The 23,346-nt window shown below is 45.1% G+C and overlaps 2 protein-coding genes across 2 annotated transcripts; one reads left to right on the top strand and one right to left on the bottom strand.

Moving 5' to 3' along the window:
- Positions 1 to 460: 460 nt before the first annotated feature.
- LOC133365611 (GTPase IMAP family member 8-like) lies at positions 461 to 14,270 on the bottom strand. Its single transcript, XM_061587811.1, has 5 exons — positions 13,946 to 14,270; positions 10,468 to 10,525; positions 7,071 to 7,805; positions 2,817 to 3,601; positions 461 to 2,310 (listed from the first exon to the last, which is right to left on the bottom strand). The coding sequence occupies exons 2-5, from the start codon at positions 10,508 to 10,510 to the stop codon at positions 2,209 to 2,211; spliced, it is 1,665 nt and encodes a 554-aa protein (XP_061443795.1). The 5' UTR covers positions 10,511 to 10,525; positions 13,946 to 14,270; the 3' UTR covers positions 461 to 2,208.
- On the top strand, positions 13,571 to 22,337 carry LOC133365615 (GTPase IMAP family member 7-like). Its single transcript, XM_061587837.1, has 3 exons — positions 13,571 to 14,329; positions 18,084 to 18,152; positions 18,768 to 22,337. Exons 2-3 carry the CDS (start codon positions 18,134 to 18,136, stop codon positions 19,478 to 19,480), a joined length of 732 nt encoding a protein of 243 aa, XP_061443821.1. The 5' UTR covers positions 13,571 to 14,329; positions 18,084 to 18,133; the 3' UTR covers positions 19,481 to 22,337.
- The last annotated feature ends 1,009 nt before the right edge of the window (positions 22,338 to 23,346 follow it).

The following is a 23,346-nucleotide window of genomic DNA, read 5'->3' as shown; positions in this document are numbered from 1 at the left end:
AAGTAGCCTGCCACACTTTCCCCCCTTTAACTCTGCTAAGGAGGCCAGTGGCTACTAAAAAGGTGAAGGTGTCCCCGCACTTGTAGTGCGAGTCGTTTCCGACTCTTAGGGTGATGTCTTGCGACATTTACTAGGCAGACCGTATATATGGGGTGGGATTGCCAGTTCCTTCCCCAGCCTTTCTTTACCCCCCAGCATATGCCGGGTACTCATTTTGCCGACCACGGATGGATGGAAGGCTGAGTGGACTAAGGAGACCAGGGCTCAGATCCCTGCTCAGCCATGAAGCTCACTGGGTGGCTTTGGGCCAGTCAGTGCCTCTCAGCCTAACCTACCTCACAGGGGTGTTGTGAGGATAAAATTCAGAGGGGAAGAACCATGTTTGTAGGCCACCTTGAGCTCCTTGGAATCACTGCACTAAACACACAGAGACTTACTTTTCACTAGACATGATTTATTACTTATTTTATTAATTATTTGTGATGCATGTCATTGTTCTTATAGTTAAGTACACAGTTATTTCTTAGGGAAAAGAAGAGGCGTAGTGATGTAATTTTTGGTTTAACGCAAGTTCTGAAGTCACTTGTGTAGTTGTGAAGCCTGCAAGCTGAAACTAGATTGCTGACTGGGTCAGTTTTGCATGCAGGCTGCTTCTGTCTTGCTCACTTGCACCCATTCATAGGCAAAGAATCCTCATCTCCACACACACACACACACCAGCCCTGCAAGGCTGGTCTTGGTCAGACCAAAAAGGAATAATTCCCCCTCCCTTTTTTTCGAACTCCCCCAACTCCACTCTGCTTCTTTATTTTCCACCTCCTGTTTTTTGCTTAAAAGGGCCTCTCTTTTTTTAACTTTTTTGAAAACAAAGGGAACAGTCATTGGTAGCCATCCTCACCTCAGCATGACAGAGGATTTGGAGTATATGTAAATTTTCTTTTTCTTCTCTAATGTCTGTCAGGAAAAAAGTCAACAAAAGAAAAAATGCAAAATAAATAGATAAACTAGAAAACATTAAAAAATTAAAACCCAATATGGCAATTAGGCTGGTGTCTGTAAGTGGGGAGTTGAGTCCTGATAGTGTGCAAATGGGTGGAAAAGGTGAACAATCTGCACCTGGGGCCACTTGATGCGGATTTCTGCGGCATCCCTAATGCTGAGTTTTGGAAAAAGCAGGAGAAATGAACAGGTTTTCTCTCCCGCTAGGCTGTCAAGGTTACAAAGGCTGTGAGCACACCAGTCGCCTACAGCAAAGCATTTCCATTGGCCACACCTGGAGGGGCAACGGGTTGATCTGCCAATCAGTTGCAAAATCTGTTTGAAGCTGAGTTTTAAAAAAATGCACTGGATCTGCTCCCACCTGGTTCCACAGTAAAAAGGAATGGGGTGACTAGCATCGTGTGCCCCCATTTTCTGAAAAGAGAGATGGAGACGCACTAGAACCGGCAGAAGAGGGAGTGTCTCTCTACCCTAAGTCTCTCACTGACTCCCCCTTATATCCAAAGCAGTTCACTAGGCTAGAGGTCTACAGCTGAAGCCTATAGAGATGGCCGCCATCTTGGATGGCTTTAAAAGATTAGACAAACTATTGTATGATGAGACTATCAATGGTTACTAGCCACGAGGCTATGCTCTTCGCAACCATCTCTCATCTGGAAACTTATGTCCTCACTGTGGGAGGCTGTGTGGATGCAGAATTGGCCTCCACAGTCACTTACGGACCCACTGCTAAAGACTTTATCTTGGAAGACAGTCTTACTCGGCCATGAGTGATCTCCAATGAATGAATGAATGAAATTAATACCAGTTGGTGGAAACCACAGGAGGAGAGAGTGTTCTTGTGCTCAGGTCCTGCTTGTGGGCATCCCATAATGGGCATCTGGTTGGCCACTGTGCAAACAGGATGTTGGACTGGATAGCCCATTGGCTTGATCCAACAGGCTCTTCTCATATCCTGATGTTCTTAAGATTGGGTTCACTTCCTAGCTGAGCCGAGGTTTCCCTGGGTAGCCTTGGAAATCTCTCCACCTCATTCATTTGTCCTTCTGGGGATTTTCTTTTAAATGGGGGTGTGTGTGTGTGTGTGTCTCCAATCTCATAAGAAGATTGAGAAGACAAAGGTGATGAAGACCATGAAATAGCGCCATGCAATAATAATGAGAGTATATCAATGATCGGAAATCCTTCTGTAGTTATTTCTTGCACTGCTTACAGAACTATAAAATCCTCCTGCTTCTCTTCTGCCCCCACATTCTTCATTTCTTTGGAAGGTTGTTTGGAGAAAAAACGAGAGCCCATTGTAGTAAATGCCTGTTGAAAATAAAGCAGGAAGTGGTTGTCTGGAGTCAGGAGGAAGAGGGGAAAGGAAGGGGTGGAGTTCTCAAATAAGTAAGAATTTGTCCCCCTCCCTTTAGCACAGAGCAATCATAGAACTGCAGGGTTGGAAGGGATCTCAAAGGTTATCTAGTCCAACCCCCTGCCAATGCACTAAAACTCCTACTGCAGCATCCCTGGTTGGCAGCCATCCAGTATCTGCATAAAAACCTGTAATGAAAGCATCCACCACCTCCCAGGGCAGACAGTTCCGCTACTGAACAGCTCAGACCAACAGAAGGTCCTCCCTAACCTTTAGTCTAACCCCTCCCCCTTTCCTGTCATTTGGAGCTATTTGTTCAGCTCTTACCCTCTGGAGCCACAGAAAGCAAATCTGTTTTGTCATCTATGTGACAGACTTTCAAAAATTTGAAGATGGTTATCATGTAAGTGATCAGCAAGTTAAAAAGAAATGGGGGCAAAAAATATTGATATCACCCTACCTCTTTCGCCCGATCTGTGCGTGTCTTCTTCTGGTGCCCTTCAGGCAATTCTCCTGCACTCTTGTGACCTCCCTCCACTTTCCCTGCTGCTGTTTTCTCTGGAAATGCCGCAAGACTCCCTTCAGCTGACCTCGCGGCCATTGCCCTTGGAGGGGGCGGCTTCAGATACGGCTTGCCCCTGTTCTCCTGAACCATCTTCTCAACCTGAGAGAGCAGCTCTTCCACTTGCAGCGCCTGTTCCTCTCCTGTTGCTCTGTTGTTGAAAGCACAGCAACGCTTCTCACACCTTCTGACCAAATCCTGGAGGGATCTGTATCCGGACAGCCGTATATACTCCTCCAGGCTTCCCACGTCTAAGTCTTCTTTGCGGGTGAATAAGACAATCATGTACTTCGTGGCCTCTGGGCCAAAGATCTCCTCCACCCTCTTTATGGCCACGTTGTCTTCACTGGTGAAACGGCCAGCCTGTGTTACAAGCACCAGAGCGTGGGGGCCTGGCTTGGAGAGATAGTGGCAATTCTGGATCTCCCGAAGAGCCTGCTGTTCTGGAACGTGGGCATCAAAAATCGCCGGAGTGTCAATGACAACAACTCGTTTCCCTTTCCACTTCTCTGCCCGGACCTCTTTCCTACAAGTCTGGGTCACTGGCTGTGGGGAGAGTGTGGACTCAAACCTCTTTTCGCCCAGAATGGTGTTTCCTGTGGCACTTTTCCCTCCTCCAGTCTTCCCAACGAGGACAAAACGTAGTTCTAGATCCTCGTGGGAGAAGCTGATGTTTCCAGTCTCTGTTGAGATGAAATCAGGCCTATTAACATTGTTGGAATATTATTGAATTTTTGACCGCACCATCTATTAAAATGCATCCCAGGAGCAATTCACCCCATGCGCACTTTGTCTGATCTTTCAACAGATCCCTATTATGCTGCATCAAGACCTTATCATGAAAAACAAGAGGGTTCCTTGCAAGAGAGTTTTGTCAATTACACACATGACAAGGAGGGAGCAATGAAAGTGACCAGATTTCTTTAATAAGGAGAGGGGAGCTCTGCCTAGCAGGTGAGATTAAAAAGTGGGTTTTTGAAACTATGACAAAAACCAGGAAAGGCCATGAATGGCTGGGGGGGGGAATGTGGTGCTATGAGGGGTGACGAGAGCAGTAGCCTTTCCTGGTGTACGCTCCTCTCTCACAGTGTTTTAAAAAGCTGGGGGTGGGAAAGAGAGAAACTGGCACTCAAACACTAAGCAGTGCAGCTCTGGGGAACGTCCGCTCTCGACTTAATCTTTTTCTGTAAAATATCTTTAATAGGCAGGCAAAATGTTGCAGATATGTGGAGAAGGGCCAAGAAACTCTTATAAGTACTTTCCAAAGGGTGCTCTCGACATTTGCCTAGCTATAGTCTATGACAGCCTTAGCTAATCCAGTCCCCTCCTGCTATTTTGCACTACTACCCAAAATGTCTGGAGGGCACCGGCCTATAACGTCCTCATGAACAGGTAGGCAATCATAATAATTTGCCCAGAACAAAATATTAAATTTGAATGCTGGTAGGGGAGGAGGAATTCTCTACAACAGCAGGAATATCTGGGTGCCCAGCAACAACGCGATAACGGTTGCACATAATTTGCCCTACAAATGGTTGCTCCCTGGAGAGACCTTGATGATAACAAGGGGACCCTTTGTCATGACGTGGCATTGGTCCAAGTGAGGGATTGCCAGGGGGCATGAAGGTCCAGTTGTTTGTGGGTTGAAGCTGCTCCACATTGCTTGAAGCAACAGCAGGTGAAAGATCGGTTAAAGGGGGAAAACCTGTTATAAAAAGATGCTTCTGCCCCTGTTTTTAACCTGCAAGCCCCTGTCCCCTTGAGAAACTTCTCCAGTTCCTCCTGCCACCTGAAAATATGGGCGTCCCAAAGGGGCACATGATTGGCCATTGCAGCTCAGTGGCTGAGTATCTGCTTGCATGAAGAAGGTTCTAAAGTTGATCCCCAATGGTAGCATCTCCAGGTAGGGCTGGGACAGAGTCCCTTCCTGACACTCTGCAGAGCCGCTGCCAGTCCGTGTAAACAGCACGGAGCTAGATGGACCAATGAGTGTGACTCAGTATAAGGCGGCTTCCTGTGCTCTTGTGTTGGGAAGGGCACTGAGTGAAATCTCAGGAGTCAGAGCAAGGGCTGAACAGGGCTGCTGGGGGACAGAGGGTATTTGGGACCTCACTGCCCCATTGCGGCTCCTTGTCCAGCCTCATGAGCAAAAGAGATTACGCAAAACGTTCGTAGAAATGTTTTTACCTGCACTGTTTTTAGAATGTTTTAGTGATAACCATCTTTAGAAGGCTTTTAATTGTTTTAGAATGCTCCGCTGCTGTTGTTTTTAAATTGCTTTCTTTGCCGCCCTGGGATCCTTTGGGAAGAATGAATGAATAAATAATAAATGTAAACAATAAAGAGGAAACAAGAAATAAATTGTTGTTGTTATATTCCTTCAAATTGATTACGACTTATGGCGACCCCATGAATCGGTGACCTCCAATGGCATCTGTCATGAACCGCCCTGTTCAGATCTTGTAAGTTCAGGTCTGTGGCTTCCTTGATGGAATCAATCCATCTCTTGCTTGGCCTTCCTCTTTTTCTACTCCCTTCTGTTTTTCCCAGCATTATTGTCTTTTCTAGTGAATCATGTCTTCTCCTTATGTGTCCAAGGTATGATAACCTCAGTATGATAAATAGATAAATAAATAATATAAATAATAAAGAGGAAACTGACAGCCAGCCAGGCAGGTAGGAGCTGACTGAGTGGTGGGGCACTGCCCCATTTGACCTAGCAGGTCAGCCTCCATTGGCACCTTCCCCATTGCAGCTGAGCCCCCAATGCACGCACGGCCAGCAGGCCAATCCTTCCCTCTCTCCAATCTCAACTGGGTGGAGATGACTGGACTGGGGGGGCTTTGGGGTCCTTTGGGTTGGTCTCGTGTCCTTCCTTGCATAGGCAAGAGCACCGGTGGGACCAGGGGGGTCTCCCCTGGGAACAACTACAACCTTGTTCAGGCCTTTGAGTGAACATGTGAAGGGTTCAATGGGGCAGGGTGTAGTCAGAATAAGGGATGGGGGAGAAATTTGATTGAGTTCACATTTAAAGGTGATTTGGACTTTCCAAAGCAACGTTTGAACCAAAACACACCTGTCCTTCCAAATTCACACGTATCCAAATTTCACAATGCAGCTCTCCAGCCAAAGTGATGTGTACAAAAATGCACATAAAATGCATCTATTCATGAAAATAACATTCAAAAATGCATTATATTTGGGAGAAATGCTTTGCAGAAATGTATATACTTGGGGAAATTGCATACAAACATGTCCTTATAAAGAGAAATTCACACCAAAATGATGATTAATCTCATTAGTACTTTTGTAAAATAAAAATCACTAAGGGCAGTTGAAATGCAGAGCACTGAGATTAAGATTCAAAAACGGAGAAACAAAGACAGCAAAACTGGCAGATTCTTTGGGGCACAGAGAGGAGCCCAGCCCCCGCCAGCCCCACTTGCGCTGGCACCACATTGCACATGTAGCATGAAGGGCTAAAGCGGGCTTCTAAGCACATTCCGCTGGACGCCATTATAAGCCTCCTCATGTTCAGGGCCTGAGGGCTCAGGCTTCGCAGCTGCTGGGAGGTTTCTAAACTGAACACACAGAGGCCTGAAGTGGAGCCAGTGCACATGGGGAGGTTGGGGGCAGGGCGTGCATGTGTGCATGTGTGTGACCCCCATTCCATTCCCCATTGTCTGCCCTCATGCGCTTGCTCAAATGACCAGACAGGCCTCGTGCAAGATGGATTACACAAAACAAGCAAATATGTGCACCCATTTCTGTAATCTGCAAAATGTGTCACAGAGCCAGCCTCTTCTAGGTGCAGAGCTTGGCTGTCATTTAGGCTCTTCCTTGTACAGAAAAGGTAGAGTCTAAGACAATAATTCGGCGGAAAACAGAAGGGAGTAGGAAAAGAGGAAGGCCAAGCAAAAGATGGGTTGATTCCATAAGGAAGCCACAGACCTGAACTTACAACATCTGAACAGGGTGGTTCACGACAGATGCTATTGGAGGTCACTGATTAATAGGGTCGCCGTAAGTCGTGATCAGCTTGAAGGCACATAACAACAATGTGACTTGGTGGGTCTCCTTAGGGAATGGCCGCATTGTGAAACTCAAATTAGGGAGGCCCATAATTTCCCCAGAATCTTCATTTAATTCTACCTGTAGGGGACTTGATCTGTCCCCCTTCCTCTATATCCATTTCCTCCTTCTTTTCCTCTGGTTTCTTCTGCGCTCCCCTTGAAAACGGCTCCAGATGCGGCTTGTTCTGATTCTTCAGCATCATCCACTTTATTTTAGTCAGCAGCTCTTCCACTTGCAATGCCTGTTCCTCTCCTGTCGCTCTGTTGTTGAAAGGGTAGCAACGGCTGTCACACTTCTCAACCAAATCCTGGAGGGATCTGTTTCCGGACAGCCATATATACTTCTCCAGGCTTCCCACGTCTACGTCTTCTTTGCGGGTGAATAAGACAATCATGTACTTCGTGGCCTCCGGGCCAAAGATCTCCTCCACCCATCTGAAGGCCACGTTGTCTTCCTCAGTGAAACGGCCTGCCTGGGTCACAAACACCAGAGCATGGGGGCCTGGCTGGGAGAGAGAGTGGCATTTGTCAATCTCCTGGAAATTTAGCTGTTCTGCATTGCAGGCATCAAAAATCGACGGAGTGTCAATGACGACAACTCGTTTCCCTTTCCACTTCTCTGCCCGGACCTCTCTGCTACAAATCTGGGTCACTGGCTGTGGGGAGAGTGTGGACTCAAACTTCTTTTCGCCCAGAATGGTGTTTCCTGTGGCACTTTTCCCTCCTCCGGTCTTCCCGACGAGGACAATCCGTATTTCTGGTTCCTCACTGAAGTCGCTGATGCTGCTCCCTTGTGCTTTGGGGGATTCTAGATCTGTTGGAAAGAAATCAGAAAGATCCATCACTTTTGTCTGGGACACTGTGGAGTGCACTGTTTTCAAGGGATGCCTAATTTAGCAGTACAACTGAGACATGACCAGAACACGTGTAGTGTCCTAGTCCTTATTCTCCGGAAAGAGCCTGGCTGGCATATCAGCCAAAGATGAAAGAATATCGACCTGGCCAGAGTCACATCACACATATCCAAAGTACAGCAGTTCCAGCAACTCCCCTCTCCCTACAGGGGAGTGTGGTGTGGTCCCACCCAGAACAGGGCAAGTCCCTTTCATCAAGAAAGCAGGGGTCCACTGGGAACTGTGTTGGACTCTAGAAGAGTGTGATCTAGATAATTAAGTCTGATCTATTCCATTTAAATGGTAAAGGAGCTAGATGATATAGTATTTTAGTTTAAATGTTTTAAAAGGGGAGAGCAGAGATTGTGGATGCTGGTAAATAAGAAGTGAGAGACTTCAGGAAGCTGAAAGAAATTGTGGGGACCATGGAACGTTTACTGAAGACTAGAAGAGGAGTGAGTTAGCAGAAAGATTAAATGTATCTGCACCGTTGGGAAACTGTAAAGAACATCCTGTTGTTGGCCCTAGCAAGATGAGATAAGGAAGCCAACTTTGCTATTCCAGTACGCATGCGTAGGATGGTAAAGACTATAAAATGCAAAACTAGCAGTAATATAAGGCATCGTTTAAATAAAACCATTGATCCTTTTTTTTGTCTGCTAAGATTTATGCTAATCTAATTACCAAGGAGCTTCATGGGGGAGGTGGGAGTGTGTCTGTCATGTTTTTCTTCTGAAAGAAACACACTAGTCATATTTACCTACCAAGTGACCTTCAAGCATTCTGTAGTGTAAATCTATCCCACAGACCAAGCCTGAGAAAGTGAGAGCCATTGTGTGTTGCTGGAATGGGGTACCATTCTCAGGCAGAGGGCCACGTTGCTTCGTGGGAAACCTTTTGGGGGGGCACATGATGCCAGTGGGCAGGGCCGAAGGCAAAACTGGGCCAAGCAACACATGAGACGCATTGCCTTTGCACTGCATACCATATTATAATCCGAGGTTTTTATGCAGACAAACATGCACGTCCCTATCCTGGCAAGCCAGAGATGTGATCACCATTCAAGGGCACATTCCACCCAGGCAAAAGCACTCACGGAGGGTGCAGTCCAGGGCCAGGGAGGGGGCGTGGCCTAGGGCCTGCTGGGAAGGCCTGGGGGTGCTTGCAATCAGTCCTTGGCCTTGAGGTTCTCCACCCCTGGCGGGCGGCACAAGCCTCAGAGCAGCTACTTCCCTGTGATTCCTTAAAATCCCTGAATGTCTGGATGGACTCCAACGTTGAGAGCACTTTTTGGACAATGACCTGTAGATGTTTAAGTCATGTAGCAAACGGGCATATAAGCCATATCTAGAGAGCCTTTTGTAATTTGCAGCTTCAGGATCAGGTGGGTGTAATCCCGGGGAATCTGGACAGGGGGCCAGAAACCAAACTCCCAAATCAAGGACGTTACAATGAAAAGAGAGTGCACTGCGGTATTCCGTTGGCGTTATAATAATGCGAATTGAATTGATTCATTTTCATTTGCTTTTGCTATTATTGTGTCGCATCTTCCGCTTTGCTTAAAATGTGCCAAGTGTTATCTCTTTAGTTTTACACAGTAACCCCTTGAAAAATAAAGGGGTGACACAGCCCATAAAATAAAAGGGAACTAGAGGAGAGTCACTGGAAGCATTTTGCTCCCACTCAGGGACTCGCCAATCACCACCATCCAAAATGATAAAGGATCCCCTTCCCCCCAAAGTGGCCTCTGCAAAGTGGGGCTCAGGTCTCTTGCTTCAGCCACCTCAAGTGGGGGTCTCTGTGGCTCCTTTTTGGCAACACTCTGGCAGTCTGGGAGGGTCCCTCCTTTTGATGTGGAAGGGAAGTGGCAGGTCCTGCCACTGGGAAACAGGTTGGGACGTTGGGGCCTTCTGACTCTCTGGGCTATCCTTGGGTGTCTGTTATCTTTTCTGCTCCAGGTCAAGACTTTCCTCTTCTCCCAGGCATTTTAGCATGTGTTTTAAATTGTTTTAAATTTTTAAATTGTGTTTTAAATTGGTTTTAAAAGATGTGTTTTTAAACGTGTATATTTGTTTTAATGTTTTCAGTTACTGTAAACCGCCCAGAAAGCTTTGGCTATGGGGCGGTATATAGATACAATAAATCAATAATACTTTGCCTTCGCCAAAGGGCCGAGCAAAAACCCCAGTGGCTCAATGGTAGGCACTTGCTTTGCATTCAGAAAGGCCCAGGGTTGATCCCCAGTGTTTCCAGGGAGGGCTGGGCTAGTCCCCTGCATAAAATGTTGGATCGTTGCTGCCTTCCCCGTGTTGACAGCACTGAGCTAGAGGGAGTAGTGGCCACATAAGGCAACTTCCTCTATCGTGTGTACCAAATATTCCAGCTCTTCAATGGAAGGACAGTCAAAGGTGACAGCCTTGTCCAGCTCCCATATGTGCTGTGCTTTGTCCACAAGCCAGTGTTTAGATACTGCTACAAATCAAGCCGCCTTATGGGGCCACCCCAACCCTCCTTACTATGGATCAAGAATTATACAGCCTTCACAAGCGCCCTGTGGTTCTTTCATAAGGAGGAGAAGCTTACCTTTATGTTCATGCGAAGACTTTTTCCCTTTTGATCTGTCCATTGCTCAGGCAAATTTCTGAACTCAAAAACAACCCAGAAAATGAAGTTAGTTAACGACCATCTTACAATATATAAATCCTGGCACGTTACACTTTTCCCTGCTGTTGCAGGAGCCCAACTGGGCTAACCCCTGCTATGCTCAATGCTGAGAGGCCCTATCCACCAACACTCTCAAGACACAGAATTGATGCTTTGATTAGATAGCTTTATTATCAAGCAATTGCTTGGGAGGTTGCCCAGAGGTAAGGTCTCAGTGCAAGCCCCCCAACATTCTGCACGCTTCAGCTTATATACTTTGTAAAAGTTACATTATTACACAATTATCATATGATGATAGATAACAGTATGTCACTCCGTCCCATAACTTGGCATGAGTTTTCCATACTTGGCATAAACAAGTAACTACATTTCTACGAAATATGCAATATCAAGATAACTTTTTGCTTCCTGTCACATACAGATCACTCCCTTCCCCCCCTCCTTATGTCCTTTATATCTCCCATGACAATATGTGGCAATGCAAGCAAGTATTTTGATACATCTTAACCATTAACATTTGCCTTACTTCCTTCCACAATTTTATAAAAGCAGTTTCAGCAATATGCATTACAATGTTGAGGCCTAGCCATTTTGGAGGGCTCACAAAAGCCTGAACCAATGTGTAATTTCTTCAACACCTGCAAAGGAAGGAAGGGAGGAATTTTATGTGTCAATAACATGAGAGAGAGCAGAGCACATGAAAGGAAAGTTATTGTTAAGTTTGTTTGAGGTGAGAACATCACAGCAGGCTGGGGGGGGCACTACTTAACTATGGCTGTGAACACACTAGTCACCTACAGCAAAGAGTTTCCACTGGCCACACCTGGAGGGGCAACTGGTTGGTCTGTTGTGAAGTCTGCCTGAAGCTGAATTTTTTTAAAAAACGCACTGGAGCTGATCCGACCAGGTTTTAGAGTAAAAAGGGGCGGAGTTTGACTAGCATAGTGTGCCCCCATTTTCAGAAAAGAGAGGTGACAATGCATGGGAACTGGTACAAAAGTAAGTATGTCTCTACTTTAATTCTCTGGTCCTGCAGAAATGAGAGAGAGCCAGTGTGGCATAGTGGTTAGAGTGTTGGACTACAACCTGGGAGACCAGGGTTCAAATACCCACACACCCATGAAGCTGACTGGGTGACCTTGGGCCAGTCCCTGCCTCTCAGCCTCAGAGGAAGGCAATGGAAAACCCCCTCTGAATACCGTTTACCATGAAAACCCTATTCAAAGGGTCGCCATAAGTCAGAATCGACTTGGAGGCAGGCCATTTCCATTTCATTTTCACAGAAGTGAGAAGAGTGTGGGTATCTCAGGCAGCCATTCTATGCACATTTTCCTAAGGGTGTGCCCCACTGAACTAGGGATTTGCTGCTGGTTGGTGGACTGCTGGTGTTTTTTGGCCTCAGTTCCTCTAACGAGGTCACCAAAGTATTTTTCAGAGAAGATTTCTGTGGTTACAGGAATGGGGGAGACATTCGATTCAGTTTGCACTTAAAGGTGAGCCTAACAAATTCACACTTTCCAAAAACAATATACAAATCAAAACACTGATCTCCTTCAACATCTGCACCACTCCAAAGTTTGGAATACAGTCCTCCATCCAACTGATAAGGAGAAAAATGCATATGCTGGAGGCAGGCCAGGGTTCCCAAAGTGTGGTCCACGAGCTTCATTCAGGAGGTCTGTGGCCGTAACTCTTGCAGAGTGGTGTAGCTGTGTGTGACAACCGGCGGTCCCACTACATGCTCCCTTGCTCGTCGAAAGCAGTGATCTGCCCGGAAAGTGAGTGGGGTGAACAGGAAGTGACGGGTAGAGGAAGTTCCGCCTTCCTCAGAGGAATATACTCTGGCTGATTGCAAGACAAGGGAAGGTCCCAAGCAGATAAAAGAGACTGACAGGGCACTTGAAAGGCATAGGGAGCCAATGTAGCACATGACAACTGCTAAACAATAGGCAGGAAAATCGTTATGTGGTCTGCCAAGACCCTCAGCAATTTTGAATGTGGGAAGCACTGAACGCGGGTAAAGGGTGCATCAAAGATGCATACATTGGTAAAAATAACAGACAGAAATGTATTATGTTATGGGAAATTGGCTTTTCTGAACCTGTCCCAACTCTACAATATCCTTTTTGAGGTGACCATCAGATTCAGACAAGTCCCAGATCCCAAACTGAATCGACCCAATTTGGGCCAACCCAGGATTCAGCAGGATCAAGTGAAGGCAGCCCCAGATCACCTTGGGTCAGACTGGGTCTACCTGGAGCAATCCAGGCTGTCAAAGGGGGGCAGCGAGGAGACAGGGGAAGAAGGAGATGGGCAGGCACCCTGAAGGGTCTTTTGCTCTCCCCCCCCCACATTGTGCAAGGCCCCCAAATAGGGTTCAGGGGCGGGATTCGGATCCTGGGCGAAATCAGGTTCAGGGGCCGGATCATCCTCGATCAGAATTGGGCCACTTCAAAGTACCAGATCAGGCCCCGAATCAGATCAGGGAGCCCATGCACAGCCCTGATTATACACCACAGCTTTATTTTCTATACCTTCGCCAGTGATCCCTCGCCTTTTTCACGGCTGCTGCCCACTGGCTCAACATCTCCATCGAGCTCTCCCCTAGGCCTCAAGTCTGTCTCCTTCCTGGTCAGCCACTGCCATGTCAGACCCCATGAGTGTCTATGTGAAATGTAGTGGTTTGCCCTGACATGCATCACTTTACACTTGCTTACAGTGAATTGCATTTGCCATTTTACTGCCCATTTGTTTGGAGAGATCCTTTTGGAGTTCTTCACAATCTCTTTTTGTTTTAACCACCCTGAACAATTTGGCATCATCAGCAAACGTGGCCACCTCACTGCTCCCTCCTAACTCGGGATCCTTTATGAATACGTTGTTTCTTGCAAAAATCAGCCCCCTCTCTTTTCGGAGGCACATTTCCTTTGCCAGCCCCCCCCCAAGGGTTAAAAAAGGCATGACAGTTCAGGAGAGCCACCCTTCACTCCAGCCCCCTCAGCTTGCAAGTCCTTCACGTTCAACTCTCTTTCGAAAAGGTATCCATCCCCGGCCCTGGAGAGCCCACCTCCCCAGGTCTCAGACCCTGGTCACAAGCACAGGCACGGACAGACGCCCCTTTCGAAGCCCGTATTATGGGAGCTGGAGACCCTTCTAAGTGAGCACCACATCGCAAGAGATCTTGGCCAGAAAGGCGAGGAAGCGGAGACAGGCCACAGCTCTGGGGCGGAGCAGCTGCCTGGCATGCAGAATGCCCCAAGTGCAGCCCCTGGCATCTCCGCTAAGGGCTGAGGGAGACCTCTGGGTCTGCAGCCTTGTCAGTCAGTGCGGACAGGACCGAGCGAGACAGCCCAGTGCCCTGTCTCGGCCTCAAGGCAGCCAAGAGAGCAAACGGTACCTTCTCTCCGTGGCCTCCGGTGCTTGCAGAACTCAGCCGGTCGGACGGAGCTGCCCTCTGCGCCGCGTTTGGTGCTGCCCCTCTTTGCGGATGGCTGACTCGGTCCTGAGATCAATCAAACGGGGAGGCCGAGCGCTCGCGCTCTCGCTCTCGCTCGCGCCCTTCTGAAAGTATTTTTGGCGAGCAGCCAGAGCGCTTTCCGAGAAGTCTGGAGGGTTTCACTGCTTTGGTGCTGCATTCCTCCCAAATGAAACTGTGATGGGATTGGTGAGTTCAAGAGGAGCTGCATTTGGTTTCCTGCTGCACTCGGAGAAGCATCCAGAACTGCAGAAGGAGCCCCACCGAGTGACAGAAGGAGCCCCACACGCAGACAGGCTGCCCCAGGTTGGTACTTGGCAAAACTGCGCTCAGATCCATCCAGGGGTTGTCATGCAGGGGACATTTTGAAGGGTCTTTCTGTCTTCTTCTTTTACGTCTCTCACATTTTTTCTTTTCTGCTGGAAACTAGAAGCAATTTCTGTGGGAATGAAGCTTGCCAGATCTCAGAATGATTCTGTAGCTACAGTGGTGCGGTAGACACCCTGGTGAGCACGGGGGGTGGCCAAAGAAAGAGTATGGATCCCCAGGAAAAAATGGGGATGGCTTCTGCCCCACACCACAGATTTTTTGGGCATAGTGTCTTCTCCCAGCAAGAGAGATATTTCTCCATTGACTTGCATAGGGGAAGGGGTGGTACTCTGACATCAGTAATCATTGTGAAATCACATTTTTAGGGTTGCCTGTCAAGCAAGAGGCAAGCAGGGAGGTCCACCTCAAAATCTTTTGCAACATTCTCATACTGGGTAGTGCAACCATGCAGGTAGCAGGATGCCTCTGGGCATGCATTTAACGACTGATGTACAGACAGGGTTTTTGACAAGAGGGACTAAGGGGCATCCTATATGACTTTGAGGAGGCCTGGGAGGGAAGCGGGGTGTCCAGCAGGACTCCCACCAGGGCGCACGAAAAATGAGACCTGGAAAATTAACCATCAGAGAAATCTCAGCTGCTGTCCCCTTTCTTTCTTAACAAAGCTGAATGTCTATCGCTCATCGTGTAAATAGAGGTGTGGGAAACGCCTGAGAAATGCCTGGTGCCTTTTCACAGGCAGAGCAGATTGGGTCAGAGGGGTGGGTGGAGGGGTGGGCTTCCTCCTTGCCTTCCATAGATGTTTGACCCACTTCACGGCTGACAGGAACTAAAGGCATGTGCAAAAGAAGTGTGGATATAAAATGTGATTCATTTGAACTTCCTTTATTAACAGTGAAATTTATAACCCACATTTTCCTCTCCAAGTGAAGATGGTCAAAGTGGCTAATTACAAATAAGCAAAGCGTAATAATGATCTAATAAATTAAAATAAAATAAATGCAACAGAATATCAAACACACCACAACCAAAATGGCATAAATTGCTTTTTTTAAATGTGTTTTTAAATTTGTATATTTGTTTTTAATGTTTTTAATTGTTGTAAACTGCCCAAAGAGCTTTGGCTATGGGGCAGTATATACATGCTTTAAAAAATAATAAATAAATAAAGTATCCCCCATCTTATAACTGTGCACTTGGTTTCTCTTTCCTAGGTGTAGAACTTTGCACACATCCCTGTTAATTCTGTTGTTTTCAGCCCAATGCTGCAGCCTATCAAGGTCCCTTTGAATTTTGTTTCAATCTTCCAAGGTATTAGCTATCCCTCCCAATTTTGTATCATATGCAAATCTGATAAGTGTTCCCTGCACCTCCACATCCAAGTCATTAATAAAAATGCTGAAGAGCACTGGGCCAAATACCAAGCCCTGCGGTACGCCGCTCGTTACCTCCCCTCAGTTTGAGAAGGAACCATTGAGAAGCACTCTTTGCGTACGATTCTGTAGCCAGCTGTGGAGCCATCTGGTTGTAACATTGCTGAGTGCAGGTAGTTGATGTATGAGTGGTTGGTTGATATGTTTGAGGTCAATGATGGTGAGTGGTTGTATGGAATGGATGGGGAGTGGTTGTTTGAGTGTGTCTTACAGTGGTTGTTATTTTTATTATCACTAAATGGACTGCCTTCAAGTCGATCCTGACTTATGGCGACCCTACAAATAGGGTTTTCATGGTAAGCGGCATTCAGAGGGGGTTTACCATTGCCTTCCTCTGAGGCTGAGAGGCAGGGACTGGCCCAAGGTCACCCAGTGAGCTTCATGGCTGTGTGGGGATTCGAACCCTGGTCTCCCAGGTCATAGTACAGCACTCTAACCACTACACCACACTGGCTCTCATATTTTTATTATACTGCCTTCTACTACTCTTTCACTTTTATATTGTGCTTTTGCATATTGTGCATGTATTTTGCTTTGTAAATAAATTTGATATGGTTTTTGTTGTATTTTGTGTATTGTGTTGTAAACCGCTTTGAGAGCTGTCTATAAATGGTTATACAATAATAATAATCTATCAACTTGTTTCAATCTCTGGATTGTTATGTGATCAAAGAGATGCTGGCGTTTGGGAGAGAACTGTGAGATTTTTCATTTGCCCCATCACCTAGGGAAGGAAGGTATAAATCAGGATAGAAAACACAATAATATCTTTCTTTGGACCAGGTCCTGTGTAAATTGCAAGATGCAAGCTTTCAGCTCACATGGGACTCTTCTACACGTTAGAAGCTGGCAGGGGGATGGGGACAGGGCCTGCTAGAGTGCTAGCCACATCCCTGGTGCGGAGCTGCCACTAGCCATGCCCTCTGGAGACACTCTCCATGTGTAAGCACAGTCACACATGAAAGGGAACACTGCTCACTATTAAAAGCACAGCGGGGAAGGGCATTTATTTATTTGCTTGGTTGTTGCATTTATATCCCACCTTTTCTCAAGGGAGCTCAAGGTGGCATACGTGGTTCTCCCTCTCCTTGTTTGATTCACCACAACAACCCTGCAAGGTAGATTAGACAGGCACTGGCTGACCCAAGGTCACCCAGTAAGTTTGTGACTGGGCAGGGGATTTGAACCCTGGTTTCCCAGGTCCAAGTCCAACACTAACCACTACACCACACCGTCTCTCTTTCTAGCAATTTCCTCAAGCTTTAAAGGCTCTTTGAACAATGTTTCATGCACTTATTTGTCCGAAACGTGGAAGGCTTCTTTCCTTGAAAATGGCCTTCTCAATTCTGCCAAGGAATTAAAAAGGGATGGGCATTTTCCCATTCTGCTTAATGGGGAAGTCCACCAAAGCTTTGGACAATGCACCAAAGCAAGGCTCCTCTTGGGACCTGAAGCAAAGCACAATGACAGTCCCAAGGGACAAACCAAATTCTGAACTGAATGGGTTTATTTTTTTTGCACAGTCATAGCTTTCCACTCTCTTAACTTTAAAGAAAGCTAACAATGGTGGTCATGTTGGTGACTGGTAGCCACCATCTCCTCCCCAAGGCATTCTGGGGGAAATGGCAGACATCGGGGGGGGGTATTGCTTTTTTGTGGCAGCTAGAGCTAACCTCGACTTCCCTATTTCATCCCTTGTATTTTAGGCAGAGCATAGTTCCTCTTTTATCAAATGCTTTAATATGTCTTTAAGCAAGCAGATCTATGGAGAGGCCTAGACTGTTGGCCTTGAGATGAGAGCGCTATGAGAATGAACCCCCTAAAGGGGTCTTCAAGGTCTCCAGGGACAGAAATCTCTCCACACATGTCAGGCCAGAGAATCCTCATAACTTCCTGCTAGCTCCAGATCCTAACAGGAAGCCTAGAGGAGTCACCAGTGGCTCCTCCACGAGTCCACAACTCTCTTCCTTGGAAACCTTCTCAAAGGCTGAGCTTAAGCATCATCTGGAAGAAGCAAATAGCTTCTCACTGGTGACAGAGATAATGACTTCTTTTCATTGAGAATCTGATTTATTTATTTTTCTAGCCTGATCCGGTAGGATGGCATAGGACAGAAAGATGATTATTGAAACATACCCGTTGATAAAATATTGGAGTGGGGGAGACAACTTAGGACAAGCCCTCTGTAAACTGTAAAAACAATTCTGTGAGGCAAAATTTTGCGGGACACATTTTCCTAGCTAGTACAGCCAACTCCACATTAGCTGATTCTCTGTTTTGTTTTGTTTCCAATGTAGAAATCCTGAAAATTGGCTTGTGAGTCGTGACTTAGTGGACTTGTCTGAATATGGCTGGGACCAGCAAAGGTAAGACCTTGAAGCCCCTGATTTTATATCATTCTCCCTGATACTTGGATTGTGTTGGATCACGTCAATCTGGGGATGGGGGAGGGATGTGCTTGATTTGCATTTTATTACAGACCTATTTAACTCACAATTCCCAAAGAAACACAGGAACCAGAACACAGAAATTGGGTGCAGTTCTTCAACCCAAAAATGTACCCCAAAAAACATATACTGGGAAAAAGTGTGCACAGAGTGTTTATTTTAGTGGGAAAATGCATTATAGTGTGGGAAATTGCTTGCAAGAATGTGTATATTAGGCAAACATGCTTTCCCAAATGTGTACATTGTAAAAATGTACATGAAACACGTACAAATGTTCATGCAGACTTGTTTTTTTAAAAAAATCTGTTAACCAATGTAGAAATTTGGAGCACTGAACTTAAGACTGGGAACATGAGAAATGGACAGAAATTGCTGATTTGTCATCCCTCCCCACAGCTCCTGAGTGATGGAGATGGGCAGGGGGTGTTCACACTTTTGTTCTTCTCAATTTCCTATGTGGCATCTCTGACAATACCAGTCATTGAGTTTACCTTGCAGAAGAGTCACTTACATTCTCTCACCTGTTTGTTGTAGAAACAGAACTAAGGATCGTCCTTGTTGGTAAAACTGGAGCTGGCAAAAGTGCTACAGGAAACTCCATCCTGGGGGACAAAAGATTTGTGTCTGTCATGTCACCTTCCTCAGTGACTGCAAAGTGTCAAAAAGAGGACACGGTCATTGGGGGTAGGAAAGTCGTCGTTGTCGATACTCCTGGGTTTTTCGACACTAATGTTCCAGAAAGAGAGACCTGCAAAGAAATTAAAACGTGTGTGAAGCACCTCTACCCAGGACCCCACGCCATCATACAAGTCGTTCAACTGAATCGTTTCAGCAAGGAGGAGAAGGCTGTCGCCCAGTTAATCCAAAAGATTTTCAGCTTGAAAGCCAAGGCGTACATGATCATCTTGTTCACCAGGAAAGATGATCTGGACGGCATGCCTCTCAGAGAGTTCCTGCTGAAGGGAGATGAGGATCTCCAGAACCAGATTGCTCAGTGCGGGGGGCGGTGCCTCGCTTTCAACAACAGGGCTAAAGGGCAGGAAAATGATGATCAGGTTGCCGAACTGGTTGAAATGGTTAATCAGATGGTCCAAAGGAACACAGCAGCCCCGAACTACACTGAGGACATGCTCGAGAAGGACCAAGAAGAGTATGAGAAGATGAGGAGAGAAATACGTGAGGAGATGCGTGAGGAATTGCTGAAGAACTACGTGGATAGGGTCCGCTCACCATGTAACATACTCTAATAAAGTATAGCGAGGACCATCCAATTCAATACCAAAACATTTTGAATAGCAGTGGGTTGGGCAATGGAGTCTACCGTAACTGGAGACCTAAAGCAAATGCTTGGCAGACATAGGGCAGAACCAGCAATGCATGCATGCACCTCTGATGTCACTGTTGTTGCTAAAAACAGCCATAGGGGTCAATCTAGATTGAATGGCAGTTGGGGTGGTTTAACCCTCTTTTCCCCCTCCCCCATCTATACCTTCTGCAAATCCCTCCCTCCCCGGCCAGTTATTAAACGAGAAAACATGCATGCCCCCTGCTCCTGATATAACAGCAGCAGAGCACATGGCTTGAAATATCCCCATGTTGTATGTGATAAAATGATGCACTCAACCTGTCAGAGGCTTGAACTCCTATGTGGGTGAAAAAACTTTTTGCTGGAATTTGAGAGGTTGGGATGCCTCAAATTTCCCCAAAGCAATAACAATCTAACCCAGCTAGAGTGGCCCTTTTGCAGAGCATACCTAGACAGAATAAGGTTCTGGTTTTACTCTGTTTTTGTTAAATATTCTTTTATTAGTGACAGGATTTATGAAAATAGTAAGAATGTCAAAGTCTAAAAACCCATAGGCATCTATTTTAAAAATGGATTTTCATCCATTCCCCCTGTCTATCCATATCCCATCTTGTCTCAATCACAGGCAAGCACACTCTCAAAAACCAGTGGAAAAGATTGTCCTTTTCTCTCTTCCAGCAGCACCCCACTTAACTATGTCTCACTTACTGACTCCATTCATTATCAAAGGAATGTTCTCTCCAAGGCTCGCTAGGTTTAAGTCATACTATAAATTATCTTTGAGGCCTCCATGGAAAGTTTCCAAGGAAACAATGCTCTGATGAAGTTCACACTGTCTCGCTATGTTTACATGGAACATAAACTGGCTCTATCAACAACGTTCAAAATCTAGGCAATATGGTTGCCCTTCTGCTTGCTTCCACAAGGTATGGATACACAATGATCAGTTTAGCCAGTTCAGCTCAGCTCTGTGGCAAACCAGTTTAACCTTGGACCTAAAGTGGGAACTCCACAAGCATTGTCTCCTCTGTTCCCCTTCCTGTAGTTGTCATCATCCCAAAACAAACAGCATAAAGTGTGATGCCAGATTTATTGAGAGAGACAGGAGCAGGCATCATACTATAAGTAGCAATGCACAAACTTTATCAGTATGTGGGTTAGGATTGCAACCACTCTCACTGCCTTGATTTCACAGTTCAGTGTAAACTTATCATCCTATATCATTTTCCTTGCTCATATACCAGAGAGGAGCAGTTTAGTTCTAAGTCAAGAAAACCGTTTTGGGGGAGGAGAGGAATTTTAAATTTAACGTTACTTTTAATGTTATGATTTAGTGCACTGGGCAGTCAAATCCAGATGGTTCTTCCCACTTTGGCAAAGGGGCTAGGACTTTAACTGAGGAGCAGAGATAAAAATCCACAAAAGAGATCACTTCTTTCCATATTATTCTTCTTCTTTGTTAGATTTATATCCTGCACTTCCTCCCAGTAGGAGCTCAGGGCAGTATATGAAATGAACCATAATGAGTGATGCATTCCATTGGTTTTTAACAAGCAAAACAGGAAGCAGATTAAAGCTGAAATCCTAACCTTACCTATTTGGGAGTAAGCCTCACTGAATTCAGTGGAATTGACTTCTGAGTAGACATGGTTAGGATTATATATTTTTATGTTTGATGTTTATATGCCTTTATTTTGTATGTCGCTCAGAGTGGCTGGGTTTCCAGCCAGATGGGCGACTAATAAATTGAATTAATTAAATAAATAAATAAAATTTCAGCCTTAGTGCCTATTGGTTGCTTTTGGCAACAAAATTTCAGAAACAAGAAATGGCTTCTGGATGGTTGTTTTCTGTTTGCTTGCTTGCTTTTTGATGCTTTAGCCTTATAGCTGGTGCAAGTACAGTTTAACCACTGCAAGAATACTTTGATTTCTGCAATGCTTTGGCTTAAATTTTGTTATTCATATTAAACACTCACTTTGCTTATGATACTGATTTTTTCCTAATATAAAGAAGGTTTTAAGGACAGCGTTCCTCTGAGCACAGGATGAGTGCCCTATGAAGAATCAAAGAAAAGGGCAAGATGGAATAGACATCTGTGCTCTGCCACAAGACAAAATAATCCATATTTCACACATAATATAATAGTGAGTGAGGGACTACACAAAGATTTAGATTTTTCTTTACTGAAGTTTCATTTAGATAAACTTTGCTCCTGGAAAAGAGAGAATGAGAGAGAGAGAGAGAGAGAGTGAGAGAGAGACACACACACATACATGTTTCTTAATTGTTTTATATCCTTTGGTGTGTTTTCCCTCAGAATGACCTTGTGAGAGAGACCACTTCTCTATGATTCCCATTTTACAAAAGGGAAACTGAGACAGGAGAGGTACTTGTCCTAAATCCTTCCCGCTGAGTGAGTTCTAAGTTTGTTTCAATAAATAAGGACTGTTTGGATTTGTTGGGACTGCTAAAATGACATGCTTGCTTTAGAGGATTATATCTCAAGGTCAAGCCCGACTTTGGGATCCACTCACATTATCAAGAAGTCCAGCTTTTGTTGCAAGGAGTGGATTTCATAACTCTTTGGGGTTCCATCCAGAACTGTAAGCCTGTTACTTCCCCAGACTGATTTTCAAATTTATAATTTTGAGAAAATTATTACTGAAAATTCAACAAGAGCTATTGTTACATTATTGTATTAATTGCTGTATCCTTCTTCTTGCATTGCATTGAAATTTCCTAAATAGAAAGCAATTAGTGAATGTTGCTAATAAATAAATAAAACTGATCCGTGACTGTGTGTCAGCAAGGCAGTGGTTGTGTGTGTGTGAAAATGCATTCTCTGCTTCTCTGTGAAATGCTATTTTAAAAATTTATATCCCCGTTTTCACCGTCTTGGGCTCAAAGTGGCTTACAACAATAAAAATATGCAATATACAAAATTTAAATAATAAATTACACCTTGAAAATTTAAAACCTCAGAAATATAACAACTGGAACAAAAGTTATGGCTCTGCAAGCCCCTTCTTCAAAGATGTTGAGCTTTCACACACAGCTGTTTTCTCCCGCCTATCAGAAAGACAAGGCAAAAGATTCCCTGCTGGGGCTGCAGCCATCATAATTTGTGGAGAAATTCAATTTAGTTCACATTTTATGCAAATCTTCCCAATTCATACTTCCTGAAACAATATGCAAAGAAACACTGCTAACTTTTGAAATCCAGACTTTTCTATTTTCTGCAGTACAGGTCTCCAACCGATAATGTGTACAAAAATGCATATATTACCAGAAACGGCATAAAATATATTTATTTATTTATTACATTTGTATACCACCCCATAGCCAAAGCTCTCTGGGCAGTTTACAACAATTAAAAACATTAAAAACAAATATACAAATTGAAAAACACATAAAATGCATACATTAGTGAAAATAGTATACTAAAATGCATTATAGTAGCAGAAATTGCAAGTATGTGCATATTAGGTAGGAGTACCACAAAATTACAAAGCAGAATCTGCAGTGTTTCCATACACACACAGGCACAGAGGAGATGTAAAAATACATAGACCCCATATAATAGTTTATTGTCAAAACCAGTTGGTCATTGTAGAACATTTTCTAAAAAAAATAAATCAGTATTAGTTTCCTACATATTAAAAGCAGTAAGCCCTGCCTAATTGCTTTAAAAAATAGGACTGGAGCAGAAGATAAAGATTTACAACACAACCACAATCCTTTGCTTCACTCAAAAGTCCCATTAATTTACAGCACAATCCTAACCATGTTTACTCAAAAATAAAT

The sequence above is a fragment of the Rhineura floridana genome, chromosome 10, assembly GCF_030035675.1.
Source record: "Rhineura floridana isolate rRhiFlo1 chromosome 10, rRhiFlo1.hap2, whole genome shotgun sequence".
Taxonomy (NCBI): domain Eukaryota; kingdom Metazoa; phylum Chordata; class Lepidosauria; order Squamata; family Rhineuridae; genus Rhineura; species Rhineura floridana.
The sequence above is the reverse complement of the archived record's forward strand: the minus strand, read 5'-3'. Positions and strand labels throughout refer to the sequence as shown.